Source organism: Gopherus flavomarginatus, chromosome 19 (assembly GCF_025201925.1).
Source record: "Gopherus flavomarginatus isolate rGopFla2 chromosome 19, rGopFla2.mat.asm, whole genome shotgun sequence".
Taxonomy (NCBI): domain Eukaryota; kingdom Metazoa; phylum Chordata; order Testudines; family Testudinidae; genus Gopherus; species Gopherus flavomarginatus.
Window position 1 is genome coordinate 21783906 of NC_066635.1, and position 20928 is coordinate 21804833.

General features: G+C 36.5%; 1 protein-coding gene across 1 annotated transcript in view; it reads left to right on the top strand.

Moving 5' to 3' along the window:
- Window positions 1-19207, top strand: part of LOC127037309 (LHFPL tetraspan subfamily member 7 protein-like) — a 149472-nt gene extending 130265 nt beyond the window's left edge. The window contains exon 3 of the mRNA XM_050928851.1: window positions 15595-19207. Within this exon, the coding sequence (XP_050784808.1) occupies window positions 15595-15821 (227 nt within the window). The 3' untranslated portion in view covers window positions 15822-19207. The remainder of the gene's footprint in view (window positions 1-15594) is intronic.
- Window positions 19208-20928: the final 1721 nt, after the last annotated feature.

Sequence of the window (20928 nt, forward strand, 5' to 3'; positions counted from 1 at the left end):
TGAAGTGGCAGTATGTGTACTTCTCCTGAATGATGACATTTACAGGAATAGGACATTTGATAAATAGAAACCTCTGACTCTGACCCTATCAAAGAGTTTTTATTAGCAGATATGAAAACATGCAATTTGTTTCTTCCTAGTAATTCCTGTGCTCTGGGGAAAATGAACCTAGTTGTTTTTAGACTTAAGTCAGGGGCAGGTTGTATGATATCTTTTTGTTTTAGGCATATATTTTTTCTGATATCATTCCAAGTAAAATGTATTCTATCAGGGAGTCTAATCACCTTAGGCCATTTATGTAAAATACATGCCTCAGAAAGACATAATGAATACAGTATCCCTGAGGCATGGCAATTGTTGGGATGTGAAACACTCCTGTAACAAAATGAGACATTGACATCATTCTTGGGTACTAAGCTTCCCTTATACTATTGACTCCCTGCCAGATAATGTGTGTTTCAGGGATATAAGAGAGACAAAAAATATGGAATGTGCAAAGTCAAAATAAATCCACAGTACTATTCTTTTACAGTAAGGTTACCTCTGATGTAAGGGTGGTAGTTTGTGACTACCAGCTTATTTATAAATCTGTTTTCATGGATGTCTGCTCTGTTTAATTTGTGAGTGTCAGGAGACATTAAATATCTTGATTTAAACAGACCTTGTTAGGGAGGAAATGTGTCACATTAAGGCACAGGAGACCTTACTCTAGGGTGACCAGATAGCAAGTGTGAAAAATCAGGACAGAGGGTGGAGGGTAATAGGAGCCTATATAAGACAAAGCCCCAAATATCAGAACTGTCCCTATAAAATCAGAACATTTGGTCACCCTAGCTTACTCTCATGTTCTATGACCTTTGAACCCTAAGTTCTGTCCCAAATAGCTACTTAGGAACTTCAATTTGACAACTAGAGTAAGATCCCGATATCAGAATTTTTGGGCAAGGTGTGAAATACTGTAAATTGAGCAGAATTTGCATATACTATCTTAGTTGGCTCCTTTGGAGTAATACTGTACTACAGTTTAAATAGTTTACTGCTTCACTCAGATCCAACTGCATAAGCAGTACTTCTTTTTTTTATTCTTACCCAGAGGGCCATCTCCTTTGTCGAAAGTGCTGGAATATATACATCAAGAAGAACGTGCTACTGTGAGTTCAGTATGATTTTATCTATAGCCATTTGGATTGGAGCTTGGAATCTAAAGGAAATAAAGTCAGAGTTTATCATACCCAGTGTTCTTGAAAATTAACAAACAAGGTGGAATTTTCAAAATTACCTAACTGGTTCAGGAATTAAAGTCCATTGAAAGTCATTAGGACTTGTGCTCCTAAATAATTTAAACTCACTGGAAAATCCCACCTACAAATGATAAAGCCCACTTCAGACCTCCTAATAGTAATTTTATACCAGTATATTTGCCTCTAATTATATTTACATACACTATGATGGAATTGTTTTGGAGTGAAAAAGCAAGTATTACCTAATATCATATTGATAACTGAGGCTGTTGTGATCTTAAGTCAGTTCTCTACATGAGTTTTGTTTTACAGGGGTTTTTTATCAAGTTGTCCCAAACAGAAGCTTTTCTTAGTAGCAATTAGTTAATTTACAGCTGATCAATACTCCAATGGTTAGAATATTTATGGTTCTATAGTGTAATGAGTTTAGAAAACTGACATGGCACAATGTGACAATAAGTAAGTATCCCAAAAAATCCAATCAAGGTATTCCTGTAATAACTTTTTCCACAGAGTATATTGTGCAGTGTCAATAAAGCAAAGGGAAAATGGAAAAAATTAGGCTCATAATAGTAAACAATGGAAAAATCTATTGGATTATAACATTAAATCCCATTCAACATCATGATGATATAGATTTCTGATAGGATATGTATCAGATAGTAAACTGAAACCACATTTGTTCTTAGCCAAAAGACCAAGAAGAAGAAATATAAATTTAATTTGCAGGCATTGACTCTCTCTCACATTCTGAGTTGGAAAAACCATGATGGATATTGGGATAAATTTGAAGAGAGCTGCATAAGAATTTAGAATCTTTATTTTCAATTGTATAAATGGGAACTGAGCAGCTAACCAATATGCACTGGTGTGAAAATGTACCTTATTTATATGTAACTAAAATATTACAAATAGAATGTGTATTTCTTAATACCACATTCTAATTTTAATCAAAATGACAAAACAACAGATCTGAGAACACAAACACCCACACACAGTCTGTACATACAGTATTATATACTACTTAAAGGAAGCACAAACAAAAATGTCCCATTATTATAATAGAATGTATTCATGATCAATTTACTGTTTGGAAGGCAATATACTGTATATTGTTTATATAATATGTTCTAAAAGGTCAAATAGAACATGTATAATATAATTTGAAGAAATAATACACACACACAAAAAAGAAAGTTGTAAAGGTTAAAACAAATTGAAGTGCCTCTAATTTACTAGACTTCTGTAACTCTCTGAGTCTTCCAAAGATTCAGATGGTGATTCAGTTTGCAATTCTGAGACAAATTTGCTTTTGTATATCCCTTTATAGTCTGCTAAATAGGCTGTCTGCCTTGTAACCTTGTTGGTGATAAAATGCACTCACTCAAAGTAGACCACACAATGCTAGATCATTTCACCCTTTTTGAGCGTATGACATGCAACTCAATAACTATATGATTAAATCTATAGATAACCAGATTATACTTATAAATCTTCTGCATTGTTACCTATTAAGTTTGCTAAAATAGTGTAGTTTCATCTTTTGTTTTCATGTACTGAAATGTAACCTCAGAGGTCACTGGGAATGCACTGGCTTTTGTAGCCTTTCCTAAAGTTTTAGCTAACAGAGCAGCTGCTCAGCCCAGTTAGTTTCATGTTACCTGTTTGAGATTATTTGGTTTCCAATACAGTTATATTAATATTCTGTCTACTTCCATTTGAACTGTGGACCAGCTTCTGCCATCCTCACTCATATTAAGTAATATTTTACCCCACAAAAAGTTCCATTGAAATCTGTGGGACTATGTGCAGAGTAAGGGCTTGTCTATATGAGAAAGATGCATTAGTACAACTTTAATCAGCTTTTAAACAGGTATCGTTAAATTGGTGCAAAAAGCTCCTATTTCATTATATGAGTGGCTTATTTTGATTTACTTAAACCTGTTCCTGATCCACTTCAGCTAAACCAAAGTAAGATGAAATACTGGAATAAGATTTGCACAACCTTTTGTACAAATTTAACTTATATCAGCTTCAATTCACACCTTAAAAATACTGGTGCAACTTTCTCATGTTAGCAAACCTTATACAACTCAACATGAGTAAGGCAGAATCTGGCTCTCAGGGTCTGAAGAGGTTTCAGTAAATAATAAATGTTTGCTTAATATTTAACTTTCAAGTAAAATCTTTGTTGGAACATTTAGTTTGACAAATGCAGGGATTCTAGAAATGTAATGACAGTATTTTCTATTCAGTAGTTAATTTGCTGTCAGCATTTCCATTATAAAGTATCGGTTTTGAGTGGTTTATAACACAGGTTTTTAAAGGGTAAATAAATTTATTTGTACACTGTTATACATTACAATAAATGAATTAAACTAATCCGGCGGTGTAACTGAATACAAAATCTCAGCCTGCTTTTTTCTTTTACCAAATTTGTTTTAACTTGGTTTGGTTGTGTATAAGTAATAGAAATGTAAAAGAAAGAAGGAGAAGGAGAAAGAGAATGAGAAGAAACAAAAGCAAATCACTAGTTTGTGTGTGTTATGTGTTCCCCTGTGCCCAGTCCATAGAACAAGTGAGTTTGTTATAGCTCCCAGCTCATGCTTTTAGCTCTAGAAGTCCCTGGTACCAGCAGATGTTTATTTAATTCTATTTGGCTTGGATTTACAGAACTAAATTTAACATTGGACCAAGACTTTCCTATTCAAATTTAAGACAGCCAAAATATTAAAGCATAAAGGAGGAGAATGAACATCTTCAATATTTTCTGTTATGTATTTGATAAAATAGCGATGTGCACCTGTGTCTTTCTTGGATTGATCTATACATTAAAATGATCTGCTTCTAAATATGGACAGATTGTCTGGCCAGGACTATGGTTGTAGATGGTTCCTTCTCCAAGGACATCCACTTCCTGTATATGTGGGGAGGGGCTGGGTTTGTCCCTTGCCTCACAGGGACTGTCCCCCACTTGAGCCTACCAAGTCCTAAAATGGGTCTGGGAAGAGGATGGGCCAAGGCCTTCAGAGAGTTAATAGATTCATAGGTGTTGTGGTCAGAAGGGACCAATATGACTGTCTAGTCTAACCTCCTGCATAGCGCAGGCTGAAGAACTTCACCCAATAATGTCTGCATCAAGCCCATAACTTCTGTTTGAGCTACAGTGTGTCTTTTAGAATGATACCCAGTCTTGATTTAAATACTTCAAGTCACGGAGAATCCAGTGCTTCCCAATGCAGGAAGTTGCATTAATCCTTCTGCAACCTGTCTTTTATTGGGGAAACTATCCTTCAAGAGGGCCTCCAGGGCTTCGGAGTTACCAGAGACAGGGCAAAGGGCTGTAGATTCTCAGGCAAAACCACTAGTCATTCCAGGGGGTAGGGGGAAAATGTGTGATTGAGGGCACAATTCAGGGGAGAGTGAGGGCACAAAATTCTTCACTCCAAGTGAAAAGATCCAAGGAAAATTCTGTACCTTCCCAGGGGCAATTCTGCAGGAGGGGTAGATTTGGGCATTGGCAATCAGCGGATAGACCACACTTTCTTTAGAGCTGTTATATTTAATAGCCCATTGAACACCTATATATTTTTTAATATCAATAAATATTTACTTATAGAATGATTAATGATTTATCAGATCAACGCTCCAACTTTAAAAAAAGACTCTAAGCAGTAATAGAGTGCAGTGTTTCTTAAGATCAAAATACATATTATAAAATTTATAGGTACACGTGAGCCAATCAAGACTCCACTGTTCGAATGTTATGACTACTCTGGCTCGTAATTCAATAGCATGCAACTGTTACTGAGAAACCTTGTATTACCTGATGCAGCTTTCACTTATGGGAACTAAGTGAAATGGGTAGGGGGAACCCGGTTGCAATTGCCTGTTTTCACAACTGAATATACCTCTTCTCCTTTAACCACCTGAGGACTGCTGCTTGACTAGTTCTTATTCCGTTCTACTGTCGCTCTAGACTCCTTTCATGTTCAGTGCAGCATTGAGACATTTTTATCAGATTTTGAGTCATTCAAGCCTATCAAACAAATATAACATAAATACAGATTCATGTTACATCTTTTTCTCTCCTTCTTCCTTTTAACCCTGTTATAATGAAGCACAAACATCTGTGTTAAACCAGCATTAAGGGATATTTCTATCACTCTGTTCATGCATTGAAGCTCCAATCCAGCAAAGTACTTAAGCACATGAGAAATTCCATTGAACTCAATATGACTACTCAGGTGCTTAAAGTTAAACACATGCTCAAGTGATTTGCTGGATTAGGATGTTAGTTTCTCCATTGCAATTCACTGCAAACAGGGAAACATTACATATTTTGGGTTCTATTCTGCACTCTTCATTGACGCAAAATTCCCATTGAGATAAAAAGTATATAGCATCAATCACTATGTCTGCTGAAGTAACTAAGCTTTAGTCAGATGCTCAGCAGTTATTTTAACAGAGATTTGAGACATTATGTAAAAAAGCTAACAAAGGAAATGTGCTAACAAAGAGTGTTGACAAGCTATATAGCTTTCTTTGTAATCACATTTGTATTATAGCTGCTAAATTCTACCTTGTGAGTAACACTATCTAGTTGAGCTGGAAAAGAAATGGCATAATCTTCAGTTTATTTGGCAACAACCCAAGACTGGTACAAATTCTCAGAATTACTACAGGCTAACTGAAATTAAGCCTATGAAATAATTCTTTCCAAAAAAAGAGAGAATAGCTAAATTGTAAAATGATAAAAGTGGCTATATCATTTTTACTATTTCCAGCTCTTTATTCAGCAGCAAAAGATAGCTACATTTTGATACCACATATGTAGGCATTATTTCTCCATTCCCTGCTCTTTAGTCAACCTCCCTTTGATTAAATAATTGGTGAGGTGGCTTACAAGAGCTTGTAGTATGGGTACCTGACCTGAACCTGCTTGTAGCTCTGTGCAGAACAACTGCCTCCAATATTGATCCTTGATTTTCACAGCCCTCAAAAGTTTATTTTCCAAGATATCATGGAATTTTGTTTTGGTTTTGTTTGTTTCATTTCTAGAATTTCACTTTCTGGTTTTGTTCATTTTTGTTTGAAATATTGTCTAGTCATTTTCAGTTCTTTGCAGGCTGTGTATATCAAAAAATATATATACAAAAAGGTACTTATTCCTTTCTGTAGGAGCCAGAGGAAGTCAACAATTTGCTTATAGCAGTACCGGGCACAGAAATTCAATCTTGTTTCTGTTATTACACTCAGGTGCCAATGGTATTTCTTCTCCTAATCATAACAATTCTATTTAGTTCTTACTTAGCACTTTTCATCTGTGGATCTCAAAGCATTGGAGATTGAGTATCATTGTATCCATTTTACACAAGGAAAACTGAGTCACAGAGATATGTAACTTCCCAAAAGTCTCACAGTAGGTCAATGGAAGAACCAGGAATAGAACCTATCTACTGACACACAATGCAATGTCCTATTCATTGGGCCATGCTGCTGTAGGAGGAGATGGCAGGGGAGAACATTTCCATAAGGTTCTCTTTGTGAGTTTAATTCCTCTGGAAATGGAGGGAAGGGGTTCCCCCATGGAACAAGCTATGAGTCCCACTTATAAAACCTGTAGGATCCCACGGGATCAGTGGACAGCCAGTGTCATGTACAAAGAGAGGCAATGCCTCTGCATTGGCTTTCAGATTCCTGGCGACCTCCCCTCACCCTTGGCCCCGTAGCACCATCTATAGTGATTAGTATAAATTATCTTTGTCAGCATGGTGGCAGAAGAAATAGTAAACCTTAACTAGTGGAAATTTTGTACCTGTGTAAGAGAGAATATGCACTGTTTGATTGATTGATTGATTTTAGAAAAGACAACCAGTTTCTCATAAAATAGTAATTTTTTTAACTGTTTGTAAAAGATTTAGAGTTTTCATTAAAAGTAGATTTTTGTATATGTATTCTGTGAGAAAGGATTCCAAAGAATCGATCACTTTTAAATGGATATCTTCTCTGTGTGTGTGTGTGTGTGTATCCTGTATAGTCTGTCATTTTATTAAAGCTTGCTATTTAGTTCTGCAAGACAATTCATTTTCAAGTATCTATATTTTGCATGCTTTTAATGGCAAATATATAATAAAGATGTTATAGCAGATGGTTTAGAAATATCCATTTGCTTGTGAGGGTACAAGACACAGGAGTTTTTTATTTTGCATATTAGCCTTTTTTTTTAATCAAAGAAAAGTGTAACTACAAAGGAAACCTACCCTGGTCAAATCCATTGGTTTGCTAATCACCTGAATTTTCACTCTTACATCTTACATATGAACTTTTCAGCCATGCACAAGAGAAAGCCAGGCCCTATACCAAAACTTCTACTACTTAATTCTGGCTATACAGGCAACAAACACAAAACAGGCATGTCACAACTCAACCGTGTCTGTTTCTTTGTCTTTAATGTCTTTGTTACAGTCACAAAAAGGAAGAGGAGAGGGAATTCAGCAAGTGTCAGTTATTTACATGGTAGCAAAGCATTAGATGTGATCCTTCATGAGATTCCTCTGGAAAAGTTTAAAAAGACCTGTTGTATTGAGAAGAGGTATCAAATAAAAAAGGAAAACAAAGATAATGCAGAGGGCTGGAAGAATGTATGGTCAACAGAAGTGCCTCATCTGGATTCCCCTTGTTAATAAGGTAGGAGGATGCTGACAGGGCATTCTCTCTGAGGGCTCTAAGACTGGGACTCTGGAATTTGTTTCCCCCAGTCCTGTAAGAAATACCCTGAATTTGGTGATCTTCCAGGTATGTTACAAAAGATATCTGCTTAATAGGGTTTTTGGAGACTGCAAAAGATATGCTTCCCAGAACAATGAAAAGGTAAAAGGGTAGAAACAAGATTTGGGGAGGAGGGGTAGTTGGCTGGCTGGCTAAATTCCTGTTTGAATGATTATTTTAATATTGCTGGGATTTTTGTTGTACTGCTAATTACATATTAGGGTGCCTAGTGCCTTGTATAGGAGTCCATTATTTACACCTAAATAAATAAAAATAAATAAAAAGTTTAAGGGAAAAGTTTAAGGGAAGTTAGAGTGACTCAAGCTTTGTAGAAATTTGAGAGCAAATAAGTTATTTGAAGTTGACTAAGAATGTATGATTATGAGAATTAATGACCTTAAGAAGAGCAAAAATAGATTAGATATGAGGGAAAACTTAATGATGAGAGCAATTAAAAGTACAACAGCCTGCTTAGTTAGATTAGACACTGTAAATGAAAATGTTCCAAAAAGAGATTAGCTAAAACACTTGGGGAATAGTGAAGGTGATAATCTGTAATAAGCAGTAAGAGAATGGATTTCCAGGCCTACTGTAAGAATCCCTTCCAGCACCAATTTTGATGATTGTAGGAGTCTCTCTACAATCTTCCAACTAATCCATCTTAGTCACAAGTATCAAGAGTATAATATGCTCCTATAGTACGCAAATTAAAATTCTAGGACAAACTAATCTCTTTACAGTAGGCACTTTCAGGAAAATGATTTTTGAACTCAGAATATTTTATTCTTAGCTTTCTGTGTTTATTTGTAACAAGTAAATCGTTTTAATTTGAAATCAATAAAAGACTAATAACACCATAAAGTGCTGTTTGCAAAGTGCTGAAGTTGAGTTACATTTATTTTGTTTTATTTGCATATTCATGTGTGATATGGAATGGAACTGAATGTGATTATTCAGGGTCAGTCTTTTACCATAGTACTTCTTGCTGTTGCCTTTCACAAAAACCCTGGGCCAGATTGACTCCTTTGCTTTTGGAGCTCCAAAGTAAATACACTTGGAGTGACAGAAGCTGTTCACAATTCTCTGTTCTTGAGGGGTCTTTCCTCAGGGCTACCTCCTAAAAATAGGGGGGCCTCTCCCAACACAGCTTTGACCAGAGAGGCTCTAGTAGCGTCCTGAGTTGATTTTAACATTGTCCTTCTCACTACTGAATTACTAGGGGGTTCAGTTCTCCCTTGGGTGCAGCTTCTTTCATGTCCTATTGGGGTGAATCTAGTTTCAAAAGTTAAAAACTAAAATGGGACATTATTTTTTCAAGTGTTTTTTGTTTTTTTTTTAAACTCTCATGCAGAACAGAGCACATGTAGCTCTGCTCCGCCTCTTTGGTAAATCTTCATTTAATTTTGTAGATACGTATTCTTAAACTGATACATCCAAACAATAGCAGAGAATAAATAAAGCCCTGCATTTTATAGGACACCTTTGTATTCCCGAGAAATGTGTTTTTGTATGTTGACTATGTGCTGTGCTAAATTATTGGAACCATCAAAGGGAATGTGTATATAGTCAGGGTACCAGTATGCTTATCAGTTCATAAATTCCCCAGGGAGACTGTTGATCTCTGCTTCCATCTTCCAGAATTTAGAGATTAGATAGTCATTATCCAGACTTACAACAGGCATCTGATATGAAATAAAATCCTCCACCTGTGCTTATAGATCTTGATTACAGTGGTTTCCCCTCTCTAATTCTTTTCAGAGTTTAACCTTAATTAAAGCATCTTTGTAACTTTTATTATATAATATTCAAAGAGTTTAAGTATGGTTTGTCTCAGGCTTTTACTATTTTTATTGTTTAAGGAGTGCACATTAGTGGACTTTGTAAAACATACACACAGAGACACACAGAAAATGATTCCAAGTGGCTTACGGTTCAACTCATTTAACGCCAATGTACTGCAGAGCAATTCATATGCAAGAAGATGTGGATATATCATTGGCAAAGAGATAGCACAACAAGCTTCATGGGTGAGAAAGGTGGGATTTAAATAGAGATAGGCCCAATCCATGAAGTTTGGTTCTAGAACTGGCATAAAATTTTGGGAGAAGATCCAGTTTTCCTTTTTTCCCTGCTTCTAATTTTAAGTCAAAATTCAAAGGAGGGAGGTGAGTGCACAGGAAGTGGATAGAGTTGACATAAAACAAAAGTCTGAAGCCAAGAGTGAGAGGAGATTAAAAAGGCAGTTAAAGAGTACATGAAAAGCAAAGAGTGAGAGGAGATGTAAGCATGGTCAGTGTTCTGTAGAGTCTTGAAGGTGAGGATAAGTTAGTGGAGGAGGAAGAAGATGATGTCAGAGCAGTAGGTCAGTAAAATAATCCAAGAAGTAGCTTTTTGAATAGCCTAAAAAGGGAGCTAGGCCAGAGAAGAAAAAGGTGCAGTAGTTCAGGAGAGACATGACTGAAGTATTGATAATGGTTGAAAAAGAGGCTATACCTGGGAAAGTGACTTTGTAAAAAATCACCAGTCTGGGGTTCCACTGTTTATTGCCACTCAGTCACTGCATATCAAACGAGCCAAGCTTACATGTAAAATTGTTCTAAATATCAGCACTACAAAGTCAAACTGGGATTTGAAGGGAAAGTTGTATTCTTTGCTGGCTCGTGCATTATAGTTTCTGCAATCATAACTCAATTGCAAATTCTGTTGATTATGCATGAGCCAGAAAAGTATGCAGCCTATTCTCTCCTAGGTCTCTTGACTATTCAGAGAAAGTAGTGAGAACTTATGATTTTATTCTGCTCCAGTTTACATCAAGACTCCTTTTAACTTTAATAGGAGTAGGTCCTTGGGCTTATTTTTGCACAATTTGATTAAGTCTCTGGAAAAGATGGATTTCCTCATTGGTGCCTTATAAACTAACAAGTTCCATTTAAAGGAAAACAGTGGGAAAGCAAGAAGCTAAACCTTGACATGAAATACTTTTATTAACTGTGGCTACTTTCATGTATAGTTGTTGTATTGCACTATACACAAATCTAAGCTTAACTAAGGTTTCTCTCTCCCCTTGTCATGATGGATAAGGCTGTTCAAATATCCAAAGATGGTGCTAGCCCTCTGAGGGCCTAAAGCAGGAATATTTTTGCCCCACCCCCAACATATACTAAAAAAGCAAGTAGGGGGCCCCTTTGAGCTGCTCAAGGCCCTAAGCAATTGCTTATTCTGCTTATGCCTAGTGCCAGCACTTCACCTATCTCATCCTACACTTAGGAGACTTGAACAGCCTTGTAGAAAGAATTGGAAAGTATGACTGGCTACCCATGGCTTTGCTGGGCATAGTGCCTTAGGAGAATTGTAGATGAGTGCCCTCTAGATATTGTATAGAGCATTGAAGCTCAGTCAGCAGTTTTACACCTGTTTAAAGTGAAATAAAAATGTGAAATTATATAATTTTTAAAAGAAAAAATAATTTATTATTATTTCAAGTATTACATGTTTCATTTCAGTTGTTCTGGATGATTATAATGTGGAAGTCACATTCTATATGGTATCTTGTGAAACAAACTTAGTCAACAGGATTTTCATAACTTCTTGACTATGGATCTTGATGCAATGGAAGAACCAGTACACTATACTTTATTAGCTTTATTTAGAATATACCTTGAAATGACAGAAAATGGTGCTATTTTTCCTAAGAGAGAAAAATACAGCAACAGTAATTTAAAACTTTTTGTACAAAATGTACTGAATTCCATAGGTAGAAGTGCCTGCCTCTCTGGTATTATATATCCTTGTTACAAAAAGAAATATACTGAGATGATGTTAATGCTTCAATCTGAAACCTCTGAACCCAGAAATTTGCTTTAAATTAAGAAAGAAGCCCTTTCTGGTTTCTTGTATGCCAAATGTCAGCCAAGAACCAATTTTTATGGCCAAGTTATAAATTCTTTAAAAGAAGGTTGCACAGTGGTTTGGGCATATGATACTAGTAAACTAAGGAGGGGACAGAGGGGAGAAACAGTAATTTTTTGGGAAAGTGGAAGGTTAGAAAGCAGAAAAAAAATGTGACCTTCTCCTGTTGAACTGGTGTACATAGACACAGGTATAAACAATTTTGCAGTCAGCATTGACTATGAGTTAGTTACTGGTAAGAACCCAAGTGAGGAATTCTTAAAGATAACAAAGATCATGTGTCAAAAGGATATTACAACAAAATAATTAATGTTTTTAATGAGAACTCTATATTTGATGAGAGATCAATTCAAATAGTAATAAAAATCAAATGATCAGTCAAAACCGTGTTAAGTAAAATCAAATAGTTTCTTTTCATATTGAAACTCTTAGAAATTCTATGTGCTGCACATTATGGAATAGGACCTAAAACATATTTCCCGATGGTCCTGTATGTGATACACTTGAGGGGGGGTGATACACTTGAGATAATAATAACATACTGACTGCTGAATTCTGGCACATTTTAAATTGATGTTTGTTGTTTTAAAACTATGCAGACGGATAAATGTTCTATGAAGAAACTAACTGGATCCCCACTGTTTCTTTGTGTATTCTCCCAGCTAACTGCACTGCTGATAGACAGCGCTATTAAGTAGTCATTAGCACCGTGTCTGAAAGCTTGGCTTCTGCAGATAATAACAGGCCATTCAGTATTTTAAGCCTTTGTAAGAAGGAGGACACAGTGTGGTTCATATAACTGAGTATAATGAGGTCATTCTATGAGAAGCCTGAGAATACAGAGCCATGAGCAACTTATTAGCCTATTTGATGTTAGAACAGACTGAAGTCTAACATTCCAGTGATTTTTTCCCCCTGCAAAAAGCTTCTACCATTAACTGAGACTACAAAACGACATCACTGAATGGTAGATTGAAATATTTATATCACTGTATTGTAAAGTCTTCAAATACTTCTGCTTGACTCTGTAGATAAGGAAATATATATGGACAGATATTTAAAATATAGCATTTGTTGTTTTCAAAAAGCTAACAATGTGACAGAAAAATAGGAAATATTAATGTAGCCAGTAGTGTTCAAAGCAGTACTAAAATGTTTTTAAAAAGATAAAGTCTGCATAATTTAGCAAAACAGTTTTTACTATTTTGTTTCTGATTTCTGCAAAATTTGAGGCAGTGGCTATTTTCATATTGACAATATGCACAAACTAAAATTTAAACCTTCGAGCTACCTTTTGCTCAGAACTATTCCATTTTCAGTCAGAAATGGGCTTACTTTTCTTGGGAAAGAAGCCCTATTTTTGAATTAAAATGTTGTTATATGTATTGAGTTTTTCAGCAAAATAGGCCCATTTCAAGTTTCTTCATGAAATATGAAGAACTTCACCTTTGATTATGAATATTTTGCATATACAGTTGTCATAAACTGGACAATTCTGATCAAATAAATTAAGCTGTTTGTTAGTTGCAGTACACAATGGTATTAATAGGTAGCTATCACAATACATGTGGATTACAGGTTAACATAAATTAATATATTTCTCTAATTTAATACCATAGCACTTATAATAGCTTTTAAATATGCTAACTGTATGAAAACTGGGCATTCTGGTAATGATGTTTCTTCAGGGTGGTTTCTGCAAATTATAATTTGTAGGATGTGTTGTCTTCAGGGCACTGCAGCACTTTGGAAAAGTTTGAAAACAGTACTGATTGAGTTTTGTATGAGTGTAATCTCATGACACTCAACTTTCAGGGCTGAGGATATTCAATTCGCTTATGGTCCCAGTTGCCTCAGTTCCTTGTCTTCCATTGTGGGGGCTCAGTGCCTATAGCTAGATGTGTGTGTGGCGTGTATGTGTGTGTGTAAATGGAATTTAGTTTGTCTTAAATTTATATTTTAGCAATTTATTATGCTTGTAGTAGTTATTAAGACTTTGCTGCACATGATGCAGTCTAATTTCTTTGCAGTATGGCTTCAGCTTGGGAAAAGCTTGCATGGTGGATTTGGGCTCTCAGAGGCCTAGATTCAAGAAGTGTGCATAGTCTCTCTCCATCTGCCTGCAGTCTGGCGCACACACTCAAAACTGTGTCTGCTTAGGGGGGGGCTAACTGGAGCTTGGTGTGGCGCTTTCACACCCTGAGCCAAGAAAGACTTGCAGCTCTGGCTTCAGGTCATCCTTCTTTGGGAGTCCCTGAAATCTAATAATTCAGAACTGCCTAAGGCAAAGAGTCTGGGTTCTGTGCAGGGCCCAAAAACTCTGCCTTGGGAAAGCCAAACCATAAAAGAGTCAGTGCCAGAATCAGCACTGCTTTCTGGATTCATATTAGAGGTGTCAACAAGGTGGCTACCTGGATTAATGCTCAAAGAACTCCGTTTATTGGTAAACAGATTCTCTTTACACCTTCATTTGAGTTATCACAGAAAAAAACAAAAATTGGAAAGATTGCTATTAGTTCTATTTCTACCTTTCTTTTTTCCATTGTGATTTATGGTGTGTTGTCTATTGAATGGAATGGATTCAATGGCCCCAGCTACACTAGAAGTAAACTGTCTTGCTAAAACTGTTCAAAGCAAAATACCCTAGAGTATGGGTGAATCGAACCTCCTGACATAAAATAGCCTACAAAATTTCTAAAGAATTATTGGGAAGCAAAATAAACTAATATGAGAGTTATTTGAATAAATCTTTCTTAGAGTAAGCAGGGGTGAAAGGAACAGCACGTGGGGCCACCAGTCCTCAGGAGCCAGCGCCTGGCACTGGCAGGTCCTCCGGCGTGGCTGTACTGCCCCCAGCCCTACCCCCAGCCCTTCCACGTAGCTGCATCTCCTGTCTGGGATCTGTACAGCCCCGCTGGAGGACAGGGCTGAAGTCAGGGCTGGGGGCAGTACAGTTGAGCCAGAGGAGCTGCCGGCACTGGTTGCTGACTCCTGGGAGTGGTGGCCCCCACATTCTGCTCCTTTTCCCCACTACAGTTCCCGGGAGAGCCCTGGGGTTTAGCGGATACTGATTTCTATCCGTGGATATCCGCAGGGATAAATTTGTATCCGTATAGGGCTCTACAATTCATTCTTGAAAAATGTGTCTTTCCGGTACAGTGTACTGGCAATAAATGTCTTAGTGGTTTGGCATACTGACCATACAGGCCTGCCTGCACCACTGAATACCCGTGAGATATTTGAAAATATCTACATCTTTGCACACATTCACCATGTAATTATATATCATTATATATCATTCCTGATGTTCTCAGTAAAATTCCTCCCTACAACTACAGAGGTCTAGTATGGCCTAAACTGGGGGTAAACAAAGAACCCTCAATAACAACAGAATGAACAATTTCAGGGAGCAAATCGAGTGCTGCCATGTCAAGAAAGGGTTTGAGCTATGTGTTATCTGTACTACCTTTTCATTCTACCTTGGGCTTATCTGCATACATGCTACTGTATCACAAAATATATCCCAAAAAATCTGAGACAAATCATAGTCTTTTTGAAGTCAGTGGAAATTTTGCCATTGACCTGAACTGAATCAAGATTTGCCCACTGAACATAAGAAATATTTTTCATGGCAATTCAATGTTTATTAAAAATTACTCTCTTTTTTTTCTAGTATTCATCATGGCATTTGGACTTTTGGTTTATCCTTTTGGCCTCAGCTCTGCTACAATGAAGAAATTCTGTGAGAATTCAAGCATATACAATGCAGGAGACTGCCAGATTGGATGGGGGTACATGTTGGCAATTGTTGGAGTCATGTTATCTGTCTTTTTACCATTCTTTGCAAAATATGCACCAAAAGAGTACATATCTCCAACTCCAATACCTACTATTTTATAGTATTTTATTAGTATTTAACAGCAAAACATTCCTGTTAATCAATGGGCAGAAAGTATTATAGCACTTCCTTTTAGCTGTATGGCTAAAAAAAAAAAAAAACAAGGGGGAGAGAGAGGGTCAGAATCACAGAGACCAAAAGTGCACTGATAGTCTTCCATAAGCATGAGAAGCTAACACTCTGGAATTGAAATAAGACTAATTAGCAGCCTTTATGCTGCTCTAAACTTATAATGGCTTAATGCCTTAGTCAAAAAATCTGTTTATCCTCAAAACATCTGTCTACCTCCCAAACAGTTTCTTTTATGTCTCAAAACAGTAAATCTGTTAAAAGCCTCAGTTCTCTTTTATATGTTATTAAATGTCAGAACTTTTATGAACCCAATAATTTTAAATCTGATAATGATATTTTGTTATAGTTATTATGAGTGGGGAAAAAGCCTGCTAGTAACCAGAGCCTAAAATGAAGCTTACCTATGAAAAAAGATGTATGCAAGTTCTTTTGTTTGTTTGTTTTTAATCAATGCATGTTAGGAGTGTGCCTGAATATTGTAGTATGTAGGCACATGTTTTAGTACTGGTCTAGCAATTGGGAAGTATAGCCTCCACAGTGATTGCTATACATTTTAGCTAACTTTTTGCTAAAGAGAGCTATCCTTTTCAAAAGGCCCAATACTAAAATAGCTTAAAAAAGAGAAGTATATTAAGAGGAGAAGTGCATTTGTTTTACCATAGTTCTTAGATTATGATTTTGCATGGAATTGTATATAGTTATTTATAGTTTAGGGGGTTTTATAAGTCTGTAAGGTAAAGACTTCATTTATAAAACATACGTGTCCGATGGCAAAAGTACCTGTGCACATTTCATCATGATGCAAGGCAGAAAGGGCCAGAGTATGATGGCCTTACTCATGCTGACTAGTATCTTGCTCCATGAGAATGTGATTTCTTGTGAAGTAAAATACTGCTCAATGTGAGTATGTGTGGCAGACTTTGACTCAATATCATCCAATGTAATGTTGACTAGAAAAGTCACATCTGATGGGTATTTTTTGTGTGAAATTTATGAAGTCTAGTTCCAGCAATGGCATTTTTGGTTTCATTACCACCAAGGACTCAAACAAATGCACCACATGCCTTAAACAAAAGAATGATTGGGTTCTAATATTACTCCATTGCCATATTTCTCCTTCAAAATTACAGTAAAATTCCTATCCAGTACCTAGGTCATAAGGATGTTATTTATTTTTAATATTTACTAGTAAAGATCTGAACCTCTTAGATTATATTTTAATACTGAACCTTACTTTTCTGCTTTTTATTTTGTCCTGTGAACCAACTGATCAAATCTATCATCTTTGTTAGTTGTATGCAGTGCTCTTGTAGCCATTTGGTCCCAGGATCTTAAAGACAAGGTGGGTGAGGTAATACCTTTTATTAACCCACCTTCTGTTGGTAAGAAAGACAAGCTTTAAAGATTAAACAGAGCTTTGGAAAAAGAGCTGAAGAAGAGCTCTATGTAAGCTCAAAAGCTTGTCTCTCTCACCAACAGAAACTGGTCCAACAAAAAGATATTACCTTACCCACCTTGTCTCTCAGTCTTCCTTGGTTATTTACCGAAGCCTGAGTAATAGTTATTCCTGAATTACTTCTTTTCTGAAAAATGTGCATGAAGGGACAGATAGAGAAATGTTGAGAAAGTATAAGAAAATGAGAATTGATAGAACAATCACTTTACTTTATTCAAATATGTATGAAAGTATTATAAATCTTGTTTACATTGTGAAGCCTTCTAAACTCAAATTAATTAAGCATTACATTATTTTCTAAAGTAGCTGACTGTTACATAATCATGAGCTCGAAAGGGCAAATTATGCACATACATTTATAATTCAATTACACTATTAATGTTTAAAAACACATATTTCACAGCTGAATAAAGTAAATAGAGAGAGCTTTATGGTTTTTGTCATAGAGAACTAAGGAATGAAATCTTCTAAATATTTAACAAAAATGAAGCTGAAGGAATTTCCTCTGCCCTCCTAAAGGCAGAATAGACTTCAATCTTCTCTGTATGTACCATGTAGCATTTTTAGTAGTATCTTATGCTCATTTCATAAATTGCTGGAATGGATTGGAAAGCTTCATATAAAATTCAGAAGGCAAAAAGTGAGAAAATAAACAGATGATAAACCCATAACCGCAAAGTAAAGAGAGAGATGCAGGCTTTTCTTTCCTAACCAACCTGTGCCTTTACAATAGAACAATTATACAAGACAGGATCAATATTTAAAAAAATTCTCATCAACCACTGAAAATGTTATACAATGTGTAAAAATTGTATTCTGTGGGTTTTTCTCTGTTTTGTGTAATGTTTACGATTGTTCACTTAATGTTTCACTAGAAAAAGTGATTTGTTAGTGTAAATTAGAAAACATTTTTGCAAAGATTTAATTGCTTACCAAAAGTAAAATAATTTTAGATTTCTGTTAATACCCATAATATATCTAGTAGACACAGAGGGCCCAATCCTATCACCACTTATAAACATAACTTTACTCAGGTGCATAATTGTGCCCATCAGTAATCCAATTGAATTCAGTGGGATTACACGTGAATAAAGTTACATAAATGTTTGCAGGGTTGGATGCATAGTTTGAAATTCCTTTATAACTTTCACCTATTTTCTCAGTAGGGGTCTTAAAATTTACAGTATTGCTATACCAAACTACATATAGAAAATTTATTTTCAGTGTTTTGAACAAACAATCAAGTTAAAAACTCATGTTTTTTTCCACAGTATCCTCCACTTTCTAAGAAAGAGCTAAACTAATGCTTCCATACTGAACGTCCTTTATATAATTTTAAACATTGAAAGGAAATAACAAAAACGTAGTGGAGACTGGTGAGATCTAAAATGGGGTAGACAGAATTGCCATGTAAAAGCTCCATGTTCACAGCCAATTTATAACTCTGGGTAGAGATCATACTGTAACTGACTCAAACCATAGTAAGCAAAAGCCTATACTGCAGAAGCTCCTCTGGAACTTAAATAGGGGGAATTACTACCAATACATTTGCTAACACTGATAAATCACTTTTTTAATGAGGATTGTCTGTGAGTTATATTGTGTATAATAGTTTTCTTGTTAAAAAAAAACAAAGTTTACTGGATCAGGTTCAAGTTTTATTCTAAATATATAATTTTTTAAGTGTAACTAAAAGCTGTATTTTCCATTACTGTGTTTCTGCGTTGACTAGCTGCCTCCTTTTTAGAATATTAACTGTTTTCTGTATTTGACTTGTTGAATAAAATATTTCAATTATTTTAAATGTGAAATTTACAATTGCCAACACTGTATAATAAAATAATTCACATTGTTCACTATTTTCCTGACTTTGCTTTTGTTTTACAGTTGCAATCAGATAAGATACACAGCAGTTACTTTAAGGGAAGAGACTGAGGGGATAAGGAAATGGCAACAACAGGAATAATCTATATAGGTGTCTGTGTATAGGAGCATAGGCATATAAACTTATAGTTTGTGATACCTGGCCTGTACAAATATAATCCAGTTGGTAGTAGGTTGCTATCATGGGACTTGGGAGAAGCAAGTTCAGTTCCCTACTCTTTTTCCCACCTTTTGCATTGCTTTGGGCAATTCACTTACTGTTATTGTGTGCCTCAGTTCCCATCTATAAAATAGGGATAATAGTACTTCCCTACTTCACATGGATGTTGAGGATACATTCAGGGGCGGCTCTAGACATTTCACCTCCCCAAGCATGGCGGCATGCTGCAGGGGGCGCTCTGCCTGTCCCGCGGCTCCAGTGGACCTTCCACAGGCTCCACTGAAGCCATGGGACCAGCGGACCCTCCACAGGCACGCCTGCGGGAGGTCCACCAGAGCCACAGGACCAGCGGACCCTCCGCAGGCACGCCACTGAAGGCAGCCTGCCTGCCGCCCTCCCGGCGACCAGCAGAGCGCCCCCCCCCCCCCCGTGGCTTGCTGCCCCAAGCACGCGCTTGGCGTGCTGGGGCCTGGAGCCACCCCTGGATACATTAAAGATTGAGGCAATTGGATACTTCAGTAATGGGGACCAGAGAAAAACCTAAGATAGGCACTGCTGAGCTGTTCTGGGATGAAGCCTGTTACGTTAGCCTGTAGAAGAACTTCTACATGGGTTTTGACAGAGCCAGAAAAAGAGAGGCAACTTCTGCAGCTGTAGCCCAGCCAGTCAGAATATGGATCTACATATAATTTATATTTATCAGCAATGAAAATCATTTTTTAAAAAAAATTTATTCTCTAGATGAAATATATGGTTAATATTTTGAAATAAAAGTTTTCTCAAAATAATTTCTTGAAGTAAACTTACTAAAAAGCAACAATAAATTCACTTAGAATTGATTATCTGATTTTTCTAAGCCATTTACGTTAATGATGGAATTAGTACCTTATTTTGCTCCAGTTACTTACACTTGCACTGAATGATCATATAATTCAGAATTCAAGAAAATTAATTTAATTTAATTCTCAGTAAATTTCTGACATGAGACTAGATTGCCTCTTCTCATAGAGAAACCAACAGGCAATGCACAAGGGGACGGAAATGGTATGATGAGCCTGTAGATCATTTGGGTGAACAGGTTTCCCTCAGAGTGGGCAGTGTATTCAGCCCTGTACCCTCAGACATTTTGAGATCCTTTACAAGCTAAGACCATCTATGGAGAGGCCCTATACTTCTGACTCTCTCCAGCTCCCCGTGATTCTCCCCTACTCCTTTCCCCTTAAAGGGCTAAGGCTAAATTATTAACACTTCAATGGATTGTCTGTGGAGTTAGTGGAAGGGGAGATGGACATCTCCCAGTTCAACTTTCTGTGGGCCATACAGCTGTACCCTCAATGTTAGACAAAAGGGGTGAGAAATTGTGCTATGAATGGGATGTTCCCTCCATCTTCCATGATAACACTACAAAATCCATTCATTGTTTACATTCAGGGTACATTAGTTTAGCTAAAAGTTGAGTCTGTATAAATTCATGTATTTGTAACCAAAATGTAATACAGGCAGTCCTTGACTTTATGACGTTCAAGTTACAAAGAAC